The following is a 22103-nucleotide window of genomic DNA, read 5'->3' on the forward strand; positions in this document are numbered from 1 at the left end:
GCGGGGTGAGGGCAGCGCTGTCCTGGCCGAGGGAGCGGGGAGGGGCTGCGGGGCCGGTGCGCTCCGTGCATGGGTGACAAGGAGCTTCCTGCTCGAAAGGCTGAGGGAGCTGGCTCTCTTTAGCTTGGAGGAGGCTGAGGGGTGACCTTATTAATGTTTATAAATATGTAAAGGGTGAGTGTCACGAGGATGGAGCCAGGCTCTTCTTGGTGACAACCAATGATAGGACAAGGGGCAGCGGGTTCAAACTGGAACACAGGAGGTTCTACTTAAATATGAGAAGAAACTTCTTCTCAGTGAGGGTGACAGACACTGGAACAGGCTGCCCAGGGAGGTTGTGGAGTCTCCTTCTCTGGAGACATTCAAAACCCACCTGGATGCCTTCCTGTGTAGCCTCATCTAAGTGTTCCTGCTCTGGTGGGGGGATTGGACTGGATGATCCTTTGAGGTCCCTTCCAGGCCCTGACATTCAGTGTGCTTGGTGGGCTCTGCCCCCGGGCCTTGTGGCAGGGGAGAATGTCTCCCTGTTGGTCACCAGTGGCTTCAGGAGGTAAACACTAATCCTGGGAGTGTGTAAGCACTTGTCACCTATAGATTTTGTGTTACAGAAGTAGCTTTTTTTAATCTCTGCTTCATCGTTTGGGATATTAAAGCATAGAGAAATTAGATCGTTTGCTCAAATCTTTAAAATAAATGGCAGAAGCTATAATTTGAGTTTGCTGTTTGGTAATCCTGTCTGGACCATTTGATCACTTACTGTTGGAAAAAAAACAAACCTGCTTCGGTAGTCTCACTTGGTCTTCTTTTCAACTATTATTTTGCTGGTTGTGTTTTCTAGAATTCCAGGGGTTGGAGTGGAGGAGTTGCAAATTTTAGGTGCTTCTTTCATGCACCCATTTATGACCTTCCTAGCCAAAAAAAGTACCTTAAAAACACTGCTGTGAAACCATTTCCAGTGGGGAATGTGGCTTTTCCTCTGAATGCAGAATGGACAGCTACAAGCTGAAGATTTCATTTAGAAAACTCAAGAGTGATCATAAACAGTTTCTAAGAAAAATAATCTTTTATTTAAAAAAATACGGAAAATTTGTCCAAGAGTACTTAGTTTACATTCCGAAAGACTATTTGAGATGAAACTACCAATGAAATGGTATGATATAATGTTGTAAATAGTAACTTCTGTTCCTGTGTAGTTTGCTCAGTGCTTCCACAAATGTCAAGAGAATGAAAAAGCCTTTTTAACTTTTCACTGTTGTTTTTTGCAGATTCCCGCCTTTCACAGTGCGTATCTGTGATATTTCCAAAAGAACAGCAGGCTTTCTCAGTGAGTGAGATTTACCAAGTTCAAGAAGGGAATTAGGTTCTCACTGTTAACTTTGATACACTGAATGGGCCTAGGAAGATAAAGCTGCTAACATGATTTTATGTGACTATTTAGTAGTGTATATTTGGATCACAGAGGTTCTACACAGTCTTACTAAGATGGCAAACAGGTGTTTTTAAGAAAGAAAAGTTAAATAACAGCTGAAAGCATTGATTGTTTAAAAGCATGATTTTCCTTTACTTTCAAGAAGTTGTGTAAGGAACCTTTTTCTTGTCTTCTATTAGTCTGGCAGCCTCTAAAGGCCTTTAAAGACAGCAATCACTGGTTTTTGTTGGGGAGAGCATGAGCTGACATAAGGAGCTGTTGTTAAAGGCTGCTGCCTCCTCTGTGGCAAGATGCACCTTTAGAAGGGGATAGAGAGGAAAGCAATATCTGTCATTCCAAAGTTCAAGTTGTAGTGAACTTGAAACATCACTGTTGTTAAAATGCTGTTGGAAGACCATGATGTAAAAACAGCATAATAAATGATAGTCTTGAGTGGCCAAGCACATTTTTAAACAGAAAAAATAAAAAAGATACCAAAGAAAAAAGCATGACAGCAGGTATTCGTGTCTCATAGTTTGCGTGATATTCACGAGGAGTGCAGCAATGTTTTTCAGGTTAGGGTGACTGTGTGATGTAGTTCTGGTATCCCAGGGAAAATAGTAGAGGGAGATATAGCCTTAGGTATGCAAAGTTTGGGCAAAGCTGTGTCCTTTCTACTTAGATATTTTGTAGATTTCTGTTGGATTATAGCCTGACAAAGGCTATTGTTGATACAACAACTCATCCCCTTGTTATTTTGTGTATGATTCAGATAAAACTTATGATATACCTCAATTTGGGTTGTGGATTCTGTTCTCTCCCCTCCCCAATATGATCTCCATGTGGTCTTTGAACATATCAGTTCTTTACATGGACTAATGAAGTATTTCTGTCTATCCAAGACTTGTTGTTGTGAACGGCTGTGTATCTAAAGCTGAGCAGAATTTTTCTTATCTCCTGAAACTTGGAATATAAAGCTGCCCACCAGGTTCATGATTATTATAATAGCTGCATGTTGTCTGAGCAAGTTACGGCAAAGCATGAAGAGGGAAGAGCAAAAGTTGGAATTTTTGAGAAGAAGCCACCTGATGTGGTGGGTGTGGATAGGCACAGCATAAGCAAACCCACGTGAGGAGAACAAGCTAATCCCTGCAAGCCTGTAGCTTGTGGGTTTGTATTGGAAAGGAAGACAGAGGTAAAGAAAATAAATATGATTCCTGTGCAGCACTATCCTGTGCTGATCAAACGTTGATACTAAAAGTTTGTAGTATCTTTGGGAGAAGCAGGCAGCATTTTTAAGGTGGGCTTTTATTTAAAAATGCTGCTAGATGTTTTACTGTTAAGTACATTCTTAGAAGACTGGCTCTTTGTTAGATTGTTTTTTCCAAGGGTCAGTTGTTGAAACAGACTTGTAGTGGTGAGGCTGAACTGGATGTGAGAAGTCATGTTTCTTTCTAGCCTAATTGGTAGTATGCCTAGAAAACACAGACTAGTTTTTGGGCATGCGGGCTTCTTTGGATCTGAAATAGAGGAGCAGTTTCTGAGCAAACATAATGATTAAGTTTGAACCTCATTGTGCTTTAGCAATATGAATGAGCAGACAAAAACTGCAAGTTGCTTTTTGCGGTGTAGTTTTGTTTAAAATTGACTAGGAGGTGAATTGAAAACCTCTGGTGAATTGCAGTTCCACTGAAATTACTGACATCTTGGGAGCTACGATTTCATCCCTGCTCTGATGTTTCACCAGTTCTTTTGACACTGCTTTATGGTTAGCTGGCTGTACTTCTGTTTTCTCTCCCAAATTCTTTGAGTGTAAACTGCATTCAAAATGTTATGTCTGTTATTTCTAGAGTAACGATTTCAAGATGCCAGGCGGTGCAAGAATCTCATTCAACTGTGTGGATTCTGCTCTTTCGTCTCTGAAAAACTGCCAGTCTTATATAAATACTGGAATGGATATTGCTACTCACGTTGCCCTTGACCTTGTGGAAAGTTTCAGTAAGTATATTCTCTCTTGTATCGTGTCCTGGCCTACATATTTTGACTTAGTTACTGGCAATCTCTGTATTCATTATAGAATCTGTAGCTCTTCTGGCTAGACCAGGGTGTTTTCATTCCAATCACTTCGTTGTCTTAAATGATAAATTCAGTGAAAATGTAAATATCAGCCAAACATTGTCCCAACTTTTGTAACACTCAAGACTAATTGCATTCCAGTGGTTGTTACCCCACAGCTTTGTAAAAACTTTAGCGTTGCTGAACAAGATGAAGGCCTCTTAAGTGGGTGAATAAAATGACTTTTCATTCTAATATGCTTCTTTGTGTGTGTTTTATTTTTTTAGGGCAAGATATATTAAAATAATGCTAATGATTTTGAGTACAAAGCTTGAGACACCTGTTGGGGGATGTAATGTTTTTAAATGCTGTCTCTGTCCTGAAAATCAGGCCCTTTTAGGGTGCTACAATTTGGTCATTTGCTAACTGGCATACCTTAAATCTGTAATAATTTCTATCAGTGTCGTCATTGCTATTTCACAATAACAGGTGCACTGCAAAGCTACTTTTCAAGGACAAACATCAGGCATCCCATTTCTCTGTCTTCTTCGATCTGCGATAATGTTTTCACTAGGCAAAAATAAAAACTTTAAAGGTACAAAACCATAATAGTTTTAATTGTGAGTAGAGAGTGGAGAATGAGAATCCTCTGAAACAAACATGCTGTTCATTATAAATCTTCCAGTCAACTAAGCCAAGGTTTATGTACAATCAGGATGAATACTTTTCTCTTTGTCTAGTGTGATAGTTCTCTCTACTTTGGCATTTTTATCCATACTGCTGTCAGAGACAATTGACATGCCATTTCTAGAAGACTAGAGGAAACAGAAAGCTTTTCTGAACAGTCAGCTGGGGATTCCCTTTGAGGTAAAACTGGTATAACCAGTTCTGATTCCTCTCTGCTTTCATAGTCACCATCTCTCCTACTTTGCCGAAAGCAATACATGGAAATACACTGAAAATACTGAATTCTTTCAGTACCAAGACTGCAGGATGATTCACAGAAATTAGTTATTTGTGCAAAAGTTAAAAGCTTTGATTAATTTCACCTTTCAGTGGAAGCTCCTGTTACATTCGCATTTGGAGGGGTGAAAGGCAATTTAAGCTCCACTGTGCAGGTCTGCAACTGGAAGTCTGCGCATTATACTCCCAGGAAGTGTCGTTGTCTTCCTCACTTACCTGCCTCTGACACATGAATCTTTAACTACGATCTTGAAATTATTTTGTCCGTTTCATTCAGTAACCAAAAGGACTATATTTAGCATTCTGTCCTGAGAGGAGGAGATTACTCTTGATGAAATACCTATGGTCATTGTTACAGTTATGTCATGTGACTGGAAAACAGCTCCTAGACCAATACTCGCTTTTCATTTTAGCAGGAGCAAGTTTCCTGTAGAATCATAGTTACAGAGTTACCAAACATGACCTTTTTAGATAGTCCATCCTATTGCTCTACAGAAAAGGTATTCCAGACTTGTATTTGTAGTTCCTACTTCTTTGGCCTGGTGTCATGGTGTTAGCTTTTTCCTTACAATCGTTGTTTTCTTCACTCTTACACTTTTCCTTGCAGATGTATGTACATGTGTACATGGAACAAATGAACGAAGCTCCTCACTTTTATAAGGTGCAGTTTTCACTCCCCTGACTATTCCCCTTGGACTTCAAGTCCTTATGTTCCATATACAATGCCATTAGGAAAAGCACAGGGTTTCTGTGGCATGACATACTTTGGTAAACAAATGCTTTTGGTGTTTTAGAATTAGCATCATCTGATCTGTCATGCTTGACTGTTCAGCTCTTACCTCCAACTTGTATGTGGTGATTTCTATATCTGCAACTGTTACTCATCTATCCTACTTTGCCTTCACGTTCAGAGGCAAAATATTAATTTAATTTTGAGCCAGCTTTAGGTAATATGCTTCTGCATACCATTTGATATTTATTTTAATTTCCTTGGCAAAATCTGTGTTTGTCCAGCTTCTGACAGGTTTACTTGCCAGGCTTTGTAGTAGCAAAGAATTCTATTGTAACTGTTATTTTATTTTACAAGCACTATTTCTGTTAAGGTATTTTGTTGCTTTGGACTTCTGTATTGGACAGCTTTGTTTTTTGGGAATAGTACCAACATTTTCATAGCAACTACATGAGAAGTTACATCTGAAGATAAATAACTGAAAAGACAGCCAAAGTTACAATCACAGAATCAGATGGTTTGGTTTGGAAGGGAACTTAAAGATCATCTAGTTCCAACCCCCTGCCATGGGCAGGGATACCTTCAGTGAGACCAGGTTGCTCAAGCCCCGTCCAGCCTGGCCTTGAACACTTCCAGGGATGGGGTATCCACAACTTCTCTGGACAACCTGTTCCAGTGCCTCACCACCGTCATGGTGAAAAATCTTCCTTTATATCTAACCTAAATCTCTCCTCTTTCAGTTTAAAGCCATTACCCCCTGTCCTATCACTACGTGCCTTTGTAAAAAGTCCCTCTACAGCTTTCTTCTAGGTCCTCTTTAGGTACTGAAAGGCTGCAGTAAGGTCTCCCTGGAGCCTTCTCTTCTCCAGGCTGAACAACCCCAATTCTCTCAGCCTGTCCTCACAGCAGAGCTGTTCCAGCCCTCTGACCATTTTTGTGGCCTCCTCTGGACCTGCTCCAACAGGTCCATGTCTTTCTTATGTTGTGGGCCCCAGAGCTGAATGCAGTGCAGTAAGTGATGTTGGTTTCTTTTCTTAGTTGCTATTCTCCACAATCCAAGTCTTGCAAACATTTACTGGTAAACATATTTATTAAATAGTATACAGTAGGGTTTGCTGGACTGGCTACTGTTCAATGCAGTATTACGGAGAGACTTGCTGTAAACGTAACTGATGCTAAGTTAGATCAAAAGATCTAACTGAATCACTTTTCACTACTTACTGACATATGCCGGTGGGTTTGATCTGGTGCTGTATTTGAGGTGCTTTCTAGGAAGCAGACACCATAGGTTTTTTGTTTGTTTGTTTGTTTGTTTTTGTTTTGTGTTTTTTTAACAATTAAACAGTGATATGTGAAAGAACCAATGTGTGATCTTTCTAACATCAGACTTCTATTAAAGCAGAGAAATAGAAATGAACAAATTTTTCTTTGACATTTTTAATGGGATTCTATGGTATCCCAATTTTGAGGTTGTTTCCCTGTTCAGTAAAAATCACTTCCTCCATATTAGCACCGCAGGGCTAGAAAAGGCTCTTTGATTTCTTATTTGTGTAGCAGAGAATGATAAGAACCGTTCTAAAGGGTGTCAAAAGAATAAGAGTTTGGCGTTTCAGCACTTCTAAAGGCATTTACATTGTAAAGCTGCCACGATTGTTCGGGTGGAATGAAAATCAAAGCTCACTAGGGGGCAGAAGAAGATAGGAAGTGAGCAGTACTTGCTTCCATTTAAGTTGTAAATAGCCCTGAAAAGAAACTGGCCTCTTTACCAGTCTGTTGCTCTGGTCATGATCCCTGAGTAGCCTAAAGTCCTCTCCAGTTAAACCATTCAGAGAACAAAGCACTCTTGCACTGGTTATGTGGAAGCTGTAAAATCCTCTCAGAATTATTTTGAATTTGAGCTTTGTAAACAGTTGGTGATAGTGTTACATGGAATAAAGAGGGAATGAAAGTACTTGTTTGGTCATGAAACTAAAGGGATGCTGATAGGAAGAGGTGCCAGACTTGAGGGCAGGAATTGACTCAGAATATTCCATGATTTTTAATAACCCTGTAACCTATGGTAACCTTTTTTTCAGGCATCTCAGAGCCTTTGCAAACACAGGCTAAGCCTCTCAACTCTCTGGGAGGTAAAGAATGGTTATAGGGATTACTTGCTTTACCACAACTGAAATGAAACTCTTGGGTGAATAATGGTTGCCATATAGAGACATTGTAACTGTATCATAATCCAAAAGAGAAAGAAAAATTCCTCTAACTGACTGAAACAACTGAGAAAACCTTATTAGAGAAGACAGATAGAGGTTTTTGAGTTGGACATCAGGGACATCTGATTAAATTGTCATTAATAAATATCACAATAAATCTTTCATACCTTTATTTTGACATAATATTTGAAAGTTTCAGAACTAAATCAAACACTGGCTTTTCGTTTCAACAGTAATTTCATATGGAGAAAGTATTGTGTTGAACTGAGACTATCCTTTCTCTCTGCACCACAATTCCTTTTAGGAAGCTGCCATCTACCTACTGATTCACTTTAGTCCTGCTTAAATGGGATGTATCTGTCTCTGGGTACAGGTGGCATGGCTGCAAACCAGTGCACATACTGATAGTGCCATTGATTACTGTGCTTACTGTTCACACCTGTGCTGCTCTAGTTAAATTTATTCTATTTTAAGAGCCTTATGTACATCTGTTCATTATATTCTTAAAAACAAACACTTTTGAGCTTCATAGTTAACTTACACGAGGCCGTTACTTTCTGGCAATAACTACAGAGCTTTTTAGTTTAGATACAGTTCTCAGGTTTGGCATTCTTTGTTGTTTTTTTTTTTTTTTCTTTCTTTTCTCCTATACATTAATTGGGTTCAGAACTTCCCATTAACTTGGCATTTTCTCCTCCAGTTTTTGACTTTCTGTTCCGGAAAGATAAAGTAATCTCGCTGGACAGAGCTCTTCCCAGGAGTTTAAACAACTGTTAGAAAAATTGATGGGGGAATAAGGGTTCAATTAAATAATTAAAACAGTGTAGCTCTGCAATAGTGGTCAGAGAAGTCTGGAAAAGTGAGGGAATTAGTTTCAGGGATATAAATTGCAATTCAGATGACTTTGAAGATCTAAAGATTTAGAGCCTCTCATCACATGGTCCCACATTTTTAAATGTAGGACAGAATATACCAATTAATCTAATTCTCCATGACCTTGAATGAGCTCATTTTACTACTTTCTGCAAAATAATAATAATAATAATGAAAACAATGCTTTTCCATTTCATATGAATAATGGAAAGATTTAGTACCCAATATTTCTAGACAGATTCACATTCATCTCTACTTATGCATGTACTTCTCTTGAAATCTGTTTGCACTCCACAATAGTAAATTTAAAATTATTCCTGTTCATTTAAGCTTTATTTCATGCTGTAAGATGTTTTGGGAATCCTAGTGAGAGATAAAATGGAAGTATGGATTTTTTTACTATGGAATTGTAAATAATAATAGACCTCACACGAAGAAGCCGAAAGGAAAATATTTCACAGTAGAATTAAAACAGTCTGAAATGTCTGTGAGGCCTCTAATGACATAAACACTCAATCTGTTCCCAGCTTTGTACTACCTCCCTTTCTTTTCTGCCTTCTAGCATCTTGTTCACTGCTGCTGTGCTCTGGAGATAAATCTTAAGTCAGCTCTAACCACAGTGATTCTCAGTGATTCCTCTGAGGAACCCACCATTCACAGTGTGCCATAGGGATGAGACATTTAGACTACTGTCAGGTTCATTGCCAAAAATGCACTTATCCAAGTCTTAATTTCATCAGTGATTCTATTGTTTAGTCCACTAATATATTTAAGTCCATTTTGTTCTAGTCCTATATGTATTTATTAAAATAAATTGCTAGTGTCAAATATTCAGGTCCAGCATTGCTCATTTCTAAACATACATGATCTCTAGCAAAATAAGGCAATAGTGCTATTCAGAGTTTCTGTTAACTGCTGTTCATTTAGGTGAAGAATAATTTTAAAGAATAATTTAAATGAATAATGTTAATGCATCCTGATAACCTTTTATTTTTTAAATAACTGTTGATGTCCATGAAGTTACTCTGTCAATTAAGACCTCCCTGTCCACTGAGAATCTGCAGATTTTTAGGACTGAGCATCTTCATACTGTTGTGCTGTGGGCATATGTTGGCAAAAAGCAAAAATTAAAAAGATCCTGTAAGGGATTAAGGATCTGTATCTAGAGGTGAGAAGTAGTTTCTCCAAACTGAATGTCGAGGGGAAACAGCCAATTTAAAAGCTCATTTTATTTAATGAGTTAAAAAGAAAGATAAGGTTTACGTTGTCCTCGGTCTTTCTGCTGATTATCTTTAGATACTGACATTGTCTAAATGTCATACTTTTGTCTTCCTTCAAAAATACCATTGCAGTATAGAAAGCATTTTAAAATGTTGCTATATATATATGAAGTGTAAGCAGAAAACCAGGCTGTGCACAGTTTGTTTCAGTGCATCTTCCCCATGCTCAAAATACTCTTGGATATTCTGTGGCCCAGCTTGGACCAATACTGAAGGAAAGGTTACACTGAAATTCTTGTGTGGTCCACCAGCATTCAGAGTGGTCTGTAGATTTTAAAGCTTAAGCACGTGCTTATATCTGTTGCTGGACTGGAGTCCTAATAGATACCTGAATTTGAAGGTGACACTGTTTGAAATCAGTTATAATGCAAGTAACATCATCTAAGTTCTGCTATAATTTGCATCTTCCTAAATTTATCCTCAGTGTGTTGTTTAAGCTGTGTGATTTAGTGTGATTGAAAGAATAATTCACTAAGTCAGTACTTGTTTGGCAATGTCTCTCAATTGTAATACTCCTGGTATTGAACTGTAAGCCCTGTATTGACACCTCTGCACACTGAGACATGGCTGTTTGCACTGCTAATTGATCTGCTAATTGAACTGTCTTTACTTAAACTGCTTAAAGTAGTTCTAAAGTTAGAAGGCATTGCTTTCACATCTGTGTGAAATACTTCAAGAAAAAGTCTTATTCTCTGATTTTAGAACTAGTCTAACCTGCCACATGTGTTGACTGATGTGCTGATAATGATGGGAGTATGTTGGTCTGGTATAGGCCTGCCATATCCAAGACAGGCATCCATTCCCAGCTCTGCTCAAAGTTATTGGATGTGAATTCTGTCACCTTGCTGAAGATGGCAGTTTTATCTTGCTCCTTGTGGGAAAACAGCAGAATTTTGTCAAGAATATGAGACTGTGAAGTACGGAGACCTCTAGATATCGGAATGAAGACAACTGACTCATGGTCATCTCCAGGCTTCCAGCCCAGCAGTTTGCTCTTTTGAGGGGCTGTTGCTTTTGTCTCTGGGCTGGAGCCAAAGTTGTGTGGGACTGGGAGGAATGTCAAGTACACATGGGAAATAAATGAAAGGGCTGGACAGTATGCTAACTGCAGCCAAGATGACTAAAATTTCTTAGCATAAAACTTCTGAAAAACATGTTAAAGCATTAAGAGATAGGGTTTTGTCTAATGAGCTGAACAGATGCTTCATGGAACTTTCTTCTAGTCACACTCCCACTGTAAATTGTAGAGGCCCTGGAATGTAAAATAGCTGGGTGGGAAACAGTTACTGCACCTGAACTCTTATCTTATTTGGGGAAAATAAAATGAATTGCTTTTCTTTTTCTTCAAAAACTTGCTCTAAAACGTCATGGTCAGCTGCTACCCATGGCTGCTTGCTATCTGTATGACATAGCAGTGATCTTCCTGTAGCAATATCACAGCCTGTGTGAGAATTCCTCCTCTCTTCCTCCACAATTAGAAGGATTTTTATGCTCACCAGTATGTACAGAGCAGGCCCCTGGGTCTTGCAGAGTGTTAGTGGTAGGACTCTTTGGCATGTGCCCCAGGTTAAGGTAGCCCTTTACAGCTCTGGCTTTTCCTGCTTGTCTACCCATTTCCTATTGCACAACCTGCTCTCTCTGCCAGCAGAGCTTAGCTCAGCTTTGGCTGTTCCCCTTCGTGTGTGCTGTGCTGTAACTCACATGCTCAACGTCTTTACTGACTGCTTTCTGTTCTCCAGATTGCTTGGGATCCACTTATGTCATGATGTCTGGTAAATACTAGCCAAACAGCAGTTGGTAATGTAGGATCTTTTTTCAGTGTGGATTTAGCTCTGTGAGGTTACCCACAGCACTTGGATTTCTCTCACTGCTCTCTTAAAATGGCGCTAAACAGGAATCACTCTAAACATTGCTGACCCTTGTTGACATAGGAGGGAGTGTATAGAATATAAGCATGGTGGTCAGCCTGGATTTATGAAATTACTGGCAGCCTTTTAATACACAGTTGATTCATGAGTTTCTGTGGAATATCCACTATGATTACATGCGGTGGCTTTCTAAACACATTGCTGCAACCTATAACAAACAGTCAGACGTGAAGAACATAATCTCATTCATCACTGAGAGCACGGAACCTTTCCATGGAAGTTTCTCTGTCATTGATCTAAAACTTCTCCTACTTCAAATGGTGCAAACTCCAGCATAAGGATGGACTCTGTAGCTGTGTTTGAATATGAAATGGTTTGGTTAATTTGTTTCCTTTGCTCCTTTTTTTTCCCCTAGTTTATTTTTAATTGAAAATTAAAATGCAGGATTCCTGCAGTACAATAGCATGAATCTTAAGATTGGTAAAGTTCTTGTATATGAAACGACTGTAATGTGATTATTTTGGGATTCAGAAATGAACTTGCTGACACCTGTACTTCTGAAATTCTCATACCCTGTTAGTTTCCATGGTGTTAGAGATCATTGTGCTTCATAAAAATAGTCAAAACATAAGGTACTTGTCCTGAGAATAGCCTGGAGCGTACAGACTAGAATGACATGGTGCAACTTGCTTGAGTATGAGGCAGCATGAAAGTCCACTGACTGAGGAAATAAGCAGGGCTTAAACTTTGACTCGCTATCCTGTTCTTGTCCAGGGAAGATAAACTGTGTCAAGATGTTTCCTTGCACATCCTACCTTCCTTCACATCTGAACCATGGTTTTAGTTCACATCCTAGCTCACGGTGGCCACATAATGGACAAAGCTTGTGGCCTGTGTTGTCTGCACCCTGCATGAGGACTCAGACCTTGTTTTTCTCCTGCGAGTGTGGCCATGTATCTGTGAAGGTGTTCTTGGGAAGCAGACAGTTTTATGTGCTGTGTAGGAATAGCATTAGAATTGAGCAATCCATTACTTCTTTATGGACATGAGGGAACAATCTTACTTGGATTTGAAAATCCCCAAGAGTGTGCCTCTGTCTCTCAGAATTTACTTTGTCTTAGGTTAGAGTATATTCCAAGTAATCACTGCAGGATCAGGATTTTTTTTTTAATTGGTAGAGAATATAAGTGTAGAATGTCCATTCTGGAGATAAATGGCTTTTCACTGACGCTTGCTATATAAAAGTGTTTTCTGGCTATGACAGAAGGTACTGTAGAAAATGAAAAGAGACTGGTGATCCATTAAGTGCAGTAACCCTTCTGTGTTAGCCTCTACCAGATGCTTCCTGTGAAACTGCAAGAAATCCCTCACGATACCGAGTTGTTCACAGGGGAAGCTTCTGACCCCTGCCATTTATCTGCCAGAATCTGTCAACTGCTCTGCTTTGCTGCTGCTCTGTGGTACTAATTGGTGGTGTGCGCAACCTCAGTGCAGGCACCAAAATTGCATCCTTCTTCTTGGGAAAGTTAGTTTCCTGTTGTTTAAAGTAAACTTGTATTTTGGGGTGTGTCAGATAAAATGTTTCAGATTCTTTTTCTCAAAAATCCTATTTTTTCTTTCCTTCAAATCCCATCCTTTTGGAAAGGTGTTATTTTTTATCTTAACTTATGCTTCTCCTTTATTACGTTTTGCTTCTCAAATTGTTTTATAGGTATTTAACCTTTCAGCTAACAGTGAGGAAGATATGTATCTTTTCTTGAAGTGGGTAGGTAAATGGTGTCACTCCTCAAGTATTTCTTCAAGTAATTCTATTTTTTGAAGCAAAAAGGACTGTTTGGGTTCTTGTGAACTGCTTTTCTGAAGACAAAAAAGTTACATTTGGTGCATTATGCTCTTCAATCAATACTAAAATTTTGAGAAGAGAGGGTTGGATTACTATTTTTGTTCTACCTTTGTGCTTCAGTAATTACAGTGTAAAAATTACTTACAGCATTCATAGCCAGCACTGATGAGCCCGTTTCTGGAATACACAGCAATTTGTTCTGAAGGCTCTTCTTCAGTGAAACTGTCTGAAAAAATGAGAATTTGTAAATGTGCCTCGTTTCAAAATCTAGAAAAAGTAAACTCGTAATGAAAGATTTGTGTTCTTTTATCCTAAAACCACCCTGACCATAGTCTGTAATCTTACGAAGTGGGAAGAAACGAGTATGTGGGGTTGTTACTATTTCCTAGCTGGCATTTTGACTGTGGAAAGAACACAGTGCAGCGAGGGGAAAGTAGCTGTATGAAGCAGCATGCTTTTGTTCTGCTGGCCCTTTGTCAGTTTGGTTGGTCAGCAAGCTGAGTGCACCCACCATTTTCATTCCTCAACTTCTGCAGTTCTTGAAGGAAAGAGAAACCCATGAGGTGGCAGCACAGGCTGTCCTGCTGCTGGTGCCCTTGCTCTGTCACCTGGCGTGCTCAGCTGTGCAACTGCAGTAACTCACTCCTAGGATGGATTCAGAGGTGCTGGTGCCGTATCACTGTACTCTTGCATTTAGTAATGCTAAAATATAAATGGAGAACTAAGATTAATAGTGGAGAAAGAGAATCTATATTATGAGATCGTAGATTTTTAAGGCTGTTCAGGACCAGCATAGTTTGACTGCCTGCATAATACAGATCATTGCATTTTGCACAATTATTCTTGCATGAAACTGGCATGTTGTGGTTGAACTAGAGAGTATCATTCAGAGTGAAATCCAGGCTTGGTTTAAAGCTAGCTTCCGCTGTCTTTATGCGTTCTCATGGAAATGTACTGGCCGTTTGCACCTGAACGGAACGTCATACTCTGGACAGTCTCTTTTTTGTCAGAACTCTTGTGAGTGCTGATGAAAACTGCAGAATTTTTATTTCTTAAATTTCGGTAGGTGTTATTCACATAGTGTCTGATTTCAAACACATACATACATACGTATGTGTGTATACTTATACTTTTTTCTTATGTATTTTTCTGTGGAAGTGGGTAATTTTCTCCTCCAAAGGTCGTTATGAGTTAGGGAGGTTTGCAGTCACCTGGTGGGTTACCTCATGTACCCATTGTCACTATAAATTTCTCTGTGTCCTAAACCTCATAAATTCTCAGCAGTCTTCAAAATAGATCGTAAGAGAGATTTAAATGCTGTATAGACCTTTTTGCAGACCCTCTGCACACTAGTGATGTTAACCTTGAGAGAATGGGTGAGCTTAGAGCTGTAAGTTACAGGCTTAAAACTGCTGGGTGAGGTTCTTTGGCCTCTACTATGCATGAGATCAGAATAAATGATCCTAATGGTCTGTTCCAGCTTCAAAATACTATGAAGTACTGCAGAGGTCTTGTGTGAGCTCAAAGATAAATCAACCTCTTTGAACAAAAGCCACAGAGGAATATTTTATGTGAATAATTTACTGTATGAAGATATTCTCTGTAGTATATTAATCTGTCATTTTCTTATCATCATATTTCTGCCACAGAAATGTGGCAGTAAGAAAATACTGCTAACTCCTGTTTAAATGTAGAAGCATACAGTATATATAGAAAGTAGTGTGGGCTTTGAAGAACCCCCTCTGAAGGCTTTAATTTTTATCAATTTGAATAGATCAGTGTTTAGCTTTCAGTGATCTAATTGAGTGCCTAAATAACTAGGGAGGGAGGAGGAACCCAGAAAAGTAGAAAAAAATCTGGGGTTGGCAGCGTTCAGAAAGATTACGAATGTAAAGCAGTTGTATTTCTTTTCTTGAGTCTTTCCATTATGGATTTATCTGGGTAAGCATTGTGCTGACATATTCTCAATGTTTGTTCAGAAGATGAAAGCAGCCATTCTGTAGACATGATCAGTCTGGAACCTCCGCCCTGATCCCCCATCTACAGGCACAGGACACTCATCTCTTTTGTTATTTTTATTTTATCCTTTCTTCAAGAATTCAAGAACTTACGGCGGTTGTTTTTTCTTCCTTTTTTTGATACTCAGATAACGTTTTGAAAGTGTATGTAGAATTAATTATGAGAGGGTTTTAATACTTTCAGATGAAAAAAAAAATAAAAAAGAAAACTTGAAAATGCACTCTGACTCAAATCAGGTTTTATGACATGTTTCCATTTACACCAATATAATATAGCATGCTGACACTCTAGTGAAGAATGAAGATTATAATGTGTACTGGTTAAATTCCAAGAATTTAAATGGCAATGCTTGCTTTATCAGTCAGAATCACATGCAAGACTTGTGTTTTCCTATGAAAAATTTCATCCGTTGCAGGACAGACAGAGGTTAGTTGTCTGAACTGTAGATTTAGAATATTTTTTATTATAATTTTCATATATTTTTTTGATTCCCTTCTCATTTTCTTTTCCATTTTCTCTCAAAAAGATCAAGGATCTCACAGTAGCCTTATATGAAAGAGACAAAACAAGTAAGATGCTCCAAGTCGGATTTTGCTGAGGCTTCGAGGCAAAGGAACCACAGTGCTTTCCATCTGGCATTGCCACTCTGTGGCCTTGGGCAAGGCCTTAAAGTTCACCAGGCGTCAATTTCCCTTCTATAAAAAGAGATGTCAGGAGTGTTTTGAGAGGATGTATGAACATCTGAATATCTCAAACTCCTGTGTAAATATTAAGTTCTGTTGTTGCGTATGTCTTCTATGCTTGTGGAAATTACATTACAAGAGGCTAGGAATAATTCGAGTTGTCTGTGATGGTGACAGGTGATTGGAAAGGTAGGAGGCGGGTAGCCAGGAAAAGTATCTGCAGGGGAAATAAAAGGCAGCAGAAGACAACAGCCTAGCAGAGATGTCATCTTTACCTCTTTTGAGTTAACAAAAAGGAAGTATCACATCTCCTAGAACCATTCTAGGTGATATGAAATGGTTTGAACTACTAAAATAGGCACAGGACACTAAAATAGTGATTTGCACTTAGATGAAATTTATGAGTGGATCCTTCAGCCATGTCTACAGGAGGGTAGCCAGATGTTTATGAGTGGGTTAATAAATAATACTATGTGAAGAGAGAAAATACTACACTGTTTCAAAAAATTTGCTACTAAAACTGCTTATGGAAACAAAATTTGCCAGTGAAACCCACAGTCCAGCAAAAAGTCAGCTGAAGTGACAGATTATCCATCCCATCTCTGAATAAACAGTTCAACCTTATATTTTCTTTCTTCATTAGCTTTGTTTCAGTTTTCAGGCACTGGATCTTATGTTTCTGTCCCATAATCAGAGCCAGATATGTTCAGAAATCTTCCGAATGGTAGTGGTAGACCCTGAGAAAGTCACCTTTAGGGTCTCTTGCTTAAACTTTGCAAATTGAACTGCTTTAGTCAGTCTTGATGTAAGTCACACTTTTTGGGCATTGAGTAGTTTGTGTTGCTCTTTGTTTGAAATACTGAAAGAGCTTCTCGAAGGAAAATGCAATTAGGATTTAGTCTCAGGCTTGTTGGTCTAGAAAGAGCCTTTGCCTGAATATGTGCCATATAAAGATAGGGATACATCTGAAAACTTGTCAGCATACAGTCATCCCCTTTAAAAAAAAAATACATTAGAACAATCCTTGTACCCCTTTTTAGAGATTGACCAAGGGTCTGGCATTCATCAAGAGCATTATATCGCACAACCTTCTGTGTAGGGCAAACAGCAATAGCCAGGTAATCTGCCATCACTTGCATCGCTGCCCTGGCCACCCTTTCAGGCAGTGTCTGCATTAGGTTAGTTCCCAATCTGTGCGGTACATCGCAGTTACTATTAATGACCGGTGAACTTGTGGCTTTTTTTGTTATTTGTTTCAGTTTGAGGTCTTTTGTGTGTTAATGTACCTTTATGTCAATAAAAGAAAATCAACAGCCATGAGTCTCTTTGAGCTGCCATTATATAAAAGAATGGGAGAAAGTCCGAGGTGACCCTCAAAGATTCTGATCACCGGGAAGATTATTACGTGCTAGTAGAGCAAGAATCAAAAAGCAGACTAGCAAGTGCTCAGGGAAATAAAAGAGCAGGAATGGGGGAACTGGTTGAGGAAAAAGAGAAGCAGAGAGGAGCAAGTGGTAGAGATGTGTGGTGAAGGAGGAGAGGTAAGAAATGAGAATGCCACAGCGAAAGGATTAAGCAGGATAGTACACTGATCATGCTCTAGATGACAAAAGATATTTAAATGCTTTCCTAATGATGTTTCCCATGTAAGCAAGTTCTCTCACTTCCACAAAGGTGTTATCTTCTGCAAATGGGAAGAGTAGTCTGGCGTATAAATCAAAGGATGTCTGGTTCACGTGGCTGAAAATGAGAAGTGAGGTGTGGTCTTTCTGATTAGTCTCACACTTGAGTAGTGCAGGATATATGTACGTGACCTTACTTTTTTGACATTATCAACCAATGCTGAAGAGTGCTCTGAAATATGCATGTACTCTAGCATTCAGTATAAGGTGACAAACTCAAACTGCTCCGTAAATTACATATAATGAACTTTCTTATTAAAAAAGACTTAACAAAAGGAGCCAGCTGGCTTAAGGAGAAGGTGGCAGATGACAAGAACACAATTCAAAGAAGTGTTCACACATTAAGGAAGTATTTTAACAGGCTTTCCCCAGACTGTAAGTGGGAATGGAATTACACATTGCATGTAAATGTCAAGTGCCAATAATATATTCTGAGTTAAATCAACCTTGCAAACTCTTTCCTATTTTTCTTAAGCAGATGAATAAAGTTTAACTTGTGATTTCCTTACTAATCATCTTAGTAAGCAGTGGGTGAGTAGACTTTTTACTGTATGGATACATTAATGTGACATTTTCACAAGACTTTTTTTTTTTTAAGTTTATTATTTGTGGGTGTGGGTCTAATTCACAGCTGGTTTTTGAGTGAATTAGGTATGCCATCACTCATTCAAATTCTGTATTTCTTCAGTATTTTTAGATTAATCTTTTATCCATGCTTTGTTGGAGCTTTGTAGTCTGTCCTGATGTCTCAAGGTAATCCCAAGGTAGTCAAGTCTTCTTTTCCACTGGACAAAGTTACTTTAGTGCAGAGATTTGGCCTAGTCACTTTTATAGAAAAGAAGATTTTAAATGGAACAAAATTCAAAATCATATTAGTATAAAGGGAAGAAGAAAATTGTCTCAACTAGCATGTTTCAGCTACAGAAATCTCGAGCATAGGCCTATGGTTCTGGATTTAATTTATTTTAATAGCACAATGTTTGATAGCTATGTGATAGTTTACCAGTTCTGTTTAAGTCCTGAACAGAGGGAGCCTTCTATTTCTTCCTATCTAGTCACAGAACATTCTTGCACTTGGTTTCAATTTATATTCTTATTTTATCAAAGGTTCCCCTCTAAAGGCAATGAGGCCCCCACAAAGCTACTTCTTTCCTACTATGGACAAAGATAACAGGGTTATCAAAAAAATATGCTGAGAGACTATCATCTGTGGTGTACTGTAAGCCATCAAACAAACCCCTGTTTCCTCTCAAAATCATAAATACTTGTGCATTCATGAGAGACCCAGGCAATACAGAATTGCATTGCTGTTTTTAGCACAGGGCTGTGCATTTTGCACATGATAGCAAAGCAGCAGTTCCTCATAGTAGGAGTAATTTTTCATATGAAGTTTGTGGGAAATGGAAAGATTTAGCTCTTACCAGTATGCAAGCAACAGAAAGAATGCCACATACCAGCGATTAATGCCAAAAAGGGGAGATCTGCCAATTCACAGAAGAGGCTTTATGCAAACGAGGCCTGCTAGGGGCAGAATGAATTGCTGGTTTTCATTACGCTTGCAGTTTGTGTCTAGTCCTTGCCTTGTCTGTGTAAGAGGATTAGGTTGTGGGTTGTTTTTTTGTCTTGGGTTTGGGTTTTTGTTTTGGTCATATTGAAGAATTATGGGCTCTGAAAGGCTTAGCTTTAGTACTGCTGCATGGTTAGAACTTCAAATACTGTATCAATATGTGATTCGTGATGAACTGGATGTTTTGTGTGAGGAACATCACTTCACCTTTACTTGTGTGAGACATTGGTTTTCTAGACTCCTTTGGTTTAACCTTGGTCGTGTTCTGTCCATTAGCTCTCTTCAACAGAAACTCAAAAATATCTAAATCATACAGCAGTATCTACCTTTTGAACAAACGATTAACTGTGGAGATGATACCCATATCTATTGCTACTAACCTTCCCATTTCTGATAATCTAACAGATCAGTTTCAGATTTAAAAACCCCAAACTTTCCAGTGTTAGCTGTATATTCTGTATCTGATGTATCTTTTGTTTATTCCTTTATGTACGTGAACCAGTGTCAGCTCTGTTGTAAGACACATCACTGCTCTGCCCACAGTGGTATAGAACGTGGAGTTCCCTGCCAGCCCAATTTGGCTAAAAAAAGTTGCCTATCAACTGGGTTGTTTTTCCACCCGGAGCTGGTTGCTGCTGCAGCCGTGGCATGGCCAGTGCCCTGGCCAGTCAGCTCAAGTCCAGCCTTGCTCTGTCTGGGGCTTCCAGCTTCTCTAGGTTCTGAAGACAGTGGTGCCAAGGGTTGTAGAAGCAGAAATATAAAAGCTTAGAATGGGAGACTGTGTGGGTTCAGAGAAAAAAATACAAAAAAAGAGTTATGTCTGGAAATGTCTAATAAAAATATTTGACATTTAAAAAACAGACGTATTTTGGCATTTTTCCTTCCCTGGCTGTTTCCTTTTAGGTCAGTAATGTTAAAATGTCAGTGCTGGAAGTGCATTCATTTGTGTCTGCATGAAGCTGTCAGTTATGGAAGCTTAGTTTGGATTCTGTGTTCTTCTTGTGTGGGAATTAACTATGACCACTGAACTGAGCCGAAATAACTTGGTGCTGGAGTGTCTTGAAGTGAAGGATTGTCTTGGTCTTACCTTTCTGTTTGATATGTGATCCACTGCTCTAACTTGTTCTGGAGCTCATGGGCACCACAGTCTGCTCATGGGGCTGTAGGAAGAACAGCTCCCTCTGTTTTAGTGGGACAAGTTTGCTGAGCAGTTCACGCACAAGCACGAGCACCAACACCTGTAGAAGGGTGAAGGGAGTCTGGAGCGAGGGACCAAGAGCGAGGATGCCTCTGGACTGCGACTGCACTCTGGGTCGCTTTTCTTGCGTCATGGCCCTATTTTCTGGCCAGGCCATTGAGGATGCACCATGCGACTCCGATCTCTTGTGGTGCCCCATGCAGCGTGTCTGGTCTCGGTAATGAGGTTTTGAATTAGATATATCTGCACCAGACTCAAGTAGCTTGAGCCCAGGACCAAGATAGTTGCATTTACTAAAACGTTATATCTGATTAAATAAGCTCCGGTGAAGGCTTGTTAGCTTGGGCTCTGAGCTAGGCTGCCCCCAATTCTGGATGGAGAAGTAATGTTTCTGAGAATTTTGAAGGTCTTGGGTGAAAAGGGTTTATTTTCCTATCTTTACTGATTTTTTTTTTACTGAAATGTCTTTTCAACCCATTTCCTGTTTCCCCCAAACAGAGGAAATTCTAAGTAACTACTGCATTTAGTTTAATGAAGATTCACTTTGAATGAGCTTCTCTGAGATGAGAAATATAATAGGTTCATTAACACAAGCAAAAGTGTTGGTTTTTTTCTTGTGAAAAACCTAATGTTATTGTTTACTGCTGGCTAATAAGAATCATGCCTTTTATTAGAGTCAGACTTGCACTTCACACTAAAATATTTATTTTCCACCTGACAATGCAATTTGAAATAAGACTAGAATTGGTTATTGACAACAGAAAACATTAACACTGTTGATTTGTGAACAAAAAAGGGGTGGATTATCTCTGTAGAATTCATAATGTTCAAGTAGAGGTCTTGTGTAATACAGAAGAAATTGTGCTTCTTAAATTGTAACAAGTTGGAAATGAACTTGTTGGTATAATAAAAAAATTATATAAAATTGCTTATAGTATTCCTTTCCAGTGGAAGTCACAGGTCAAACAGCCTGTGACCCTTTTGTGGAAATTGTAAATGCCCATTAAAAGTCTTGAAATAAAAGACTTCATTTGAAATAGCAGTTTTAGAAAGTGTTCTGAGGGATCAAAGAGTAGCAATTACAACACCTTAACAAATATTGCACTGTTTCTTGTGAGGGAAAATATTTCAGTAAAATCTTTGGCCAAATTCTAATGTTACCATATCAAGCTCTGAGAGGAGAAGGTGAGTAGCAGGACAGCAGTAGGTTGCTTGGTTTTCAGTATTCGCAGCCGTCCCGTGTCTGGCTCTGGGGAAGGCAAGGTCAACAGCCATGCAGTGTGGTGCAGACATGCCCACGCCTCCACAGCCAACAAGCGTGTTAGTCATAGGAAAATCCTTCCCCATTAAAATTATTAGTGAATGTTGTTTTCAGCCTTAATGTGATGAAATCCAGCAAGAAGAGAGGGATATATCTACATATAGTTATGAAAATAAAGTGCTTTTTTAAATTTTATTTTATGAGGGATTGGTCGAGTTTGTGTGTGAAGATAGCTCATGCCTTTTACTTGCTTAGATAATACAGGTGTTGTTGCTCTACCTTTTTCTTGGCAAGCAAGTAGGCTTAGGAAGTTTCCCCCCCCAGCTCCACCCTGCTCCACTTTGCCACCCCCTCAGTTGCACTGGTACAACTGTTTGTGTATCTGCGCTTCAGATTTAATTACTGGAATACCATGGGTTTGTTTGGTTCGGTCTGGGAGGACGGAATGCTATTTTTAGCTTGGATTGTT

At 39.1% G+C, this 22103-nt stretch overlaps 1 protein-coding gene across 2 annotated transcripts in view; it reads left to right on the forward strand.

Moving 5' to 3' along the window:
- Positions 1-22103, forward strand: part of NSMCE2 (NSE2 (MMS21) homolog, SMC5-SMC6 complex SUMO ligase) — a 134072-nt gene that overhangs the window by 288 nt on the left and 111681 nt on the right. Inside the window, exons 2-3 of one of the 2 annotated variants that reach the window (XM_065054385.1) lie at positions 1266-1324; positions 3259-3406. In XM_065054385.1, the coding sequence (XP_064910457.1) occupies positions 1266-1324; positions 3259-3406 (207 nt within the window). The remainder of the gene's footprint in view (positions 1-1265; positions 1325-3258; positions 3407-22103) is intronic. The other variant, XM_065054386.1, reaches the window with a different exon arrangement.

Source organism: Columba livia, chromosome 2, assembly GCF_036013475.1.
Source record: "Columba livia isolate bColLiv1 breed racing homer chromosome 2, bColLiv1.pat.W.v2, whole genome shotgun sequence".
Taxonomy (NCBI): domain Eukaryota; kingdom Metazoa; phylum Chordata; class Aves; order Columbiformes; family Columbidae; genus Columba; species Columba livia.